At 55.1% G+C, this 842-nt stretch overlaps 1 protein-coding gene across 1 annotated transcript; it reads left to right on the forward strand.

The window, feature by feature from the left end:
• The first annotated feature begins 61 nt into the window (after positions 1 to 61).
• On the forward strand, positions 62 to 778 carry LOC109509123 (vegetative cell wall protein gp1-like). Its single transcript, XM_019859027.1, has one exon. The coding sequence runs from the start codon at positions 133 to 135 to the stop codon at positions 700 to 702; it is 570 nt and encodes a 189-aa protein (XP_019714586.1). The 5' UTR covers positions 62 to 132; the 3' UTR covers positions 703 to 778.
• Positions 779 to 842: the final 64 nt, after the last annotated feature.

The following is an 842-nucleotide window of genomic DNA, read 5'->3' on the forward strand; positions in this document are numbered from 1 at the left end:
AAAATACTACGATGAGTATCTTGTGCTCCTGTGGGATTTCTAACCCACCCCACCCCCAAATTGTGAGATAATTTGTCTTTCTTTTTCATTGTTGGTGTAGATTCCACCCCGAGCTCTCCTCCGACCAACGTGATGGCTCACATCCATCCAGCGCCGTCCCCCTCTCACCCCACCGGGCCCGAGACCAGCAGCCCCAGCCAGTCTGCCGCTTCTCCGCCCTCTCCCGCTCAAGCCGACTCTGAAAAGGAGGTCCGAACTCCTGCTCCCGCGCCGCCGCCTGCGTCTGAACCTCCTTTTGCCACCTCCGCCCCTGAGACGACGCCCCCGCCCTCGCCTCCGCGACGGGTGGCCCAAAGCCATCAGGACCACCCAGAACCGGTGGAAAGCTCTGAATCCGACATCGTGGATGTTCAAGTGATGCCCGAAGAGGTTTCGTTCCACTGCGACACGCCGCCTGAACACGCCCAGGCTGCGGAATTGTGTGAAACCGCCGCGTGCGACGCTGTCGTCGATGACGATGTCATGGAAAGCCCGTCAGAAAATCCCGACGATGGGGATGTGACCGACGCTCCCTCGACCCCTGAAAAGCCCCCCGTGCAGGAAAGCGCACCGCCTGTGGAGAAAGTCACTCCTGCCGCTGCGATCCCGCTTGATGATATTTCGGAAGCTCTGGACAACACACAGGTGAGAAGAACAACGTAAACATGACGTGACATCCCGTATTTAATTAATTAATTTTTTTGTAAGGCAAACGTTCATTTTCTCAAAAAAAATAACGCCCGATACACAGTATGCATGGATGTCGACTTTGCAGTTCATTGTCTTGAATTCAATTTCTTTCC

Source organism: Hippocampus comes, unplaced genomic scaffold (assembly GCF_001891065.2).
Source record: "Hippocampus comes isolate QL1 unplaced genomic scaffold, H_comes_QL1_v1.1 C16777694, whole genome shotgun sequence".
NCBI classification, from domain to species: Eukaryota; Metazoa; Chordata; class Actinopteri; order Syngnathiformes; family Syngnathidae; genus Hippocampus; species Hippocampus comes.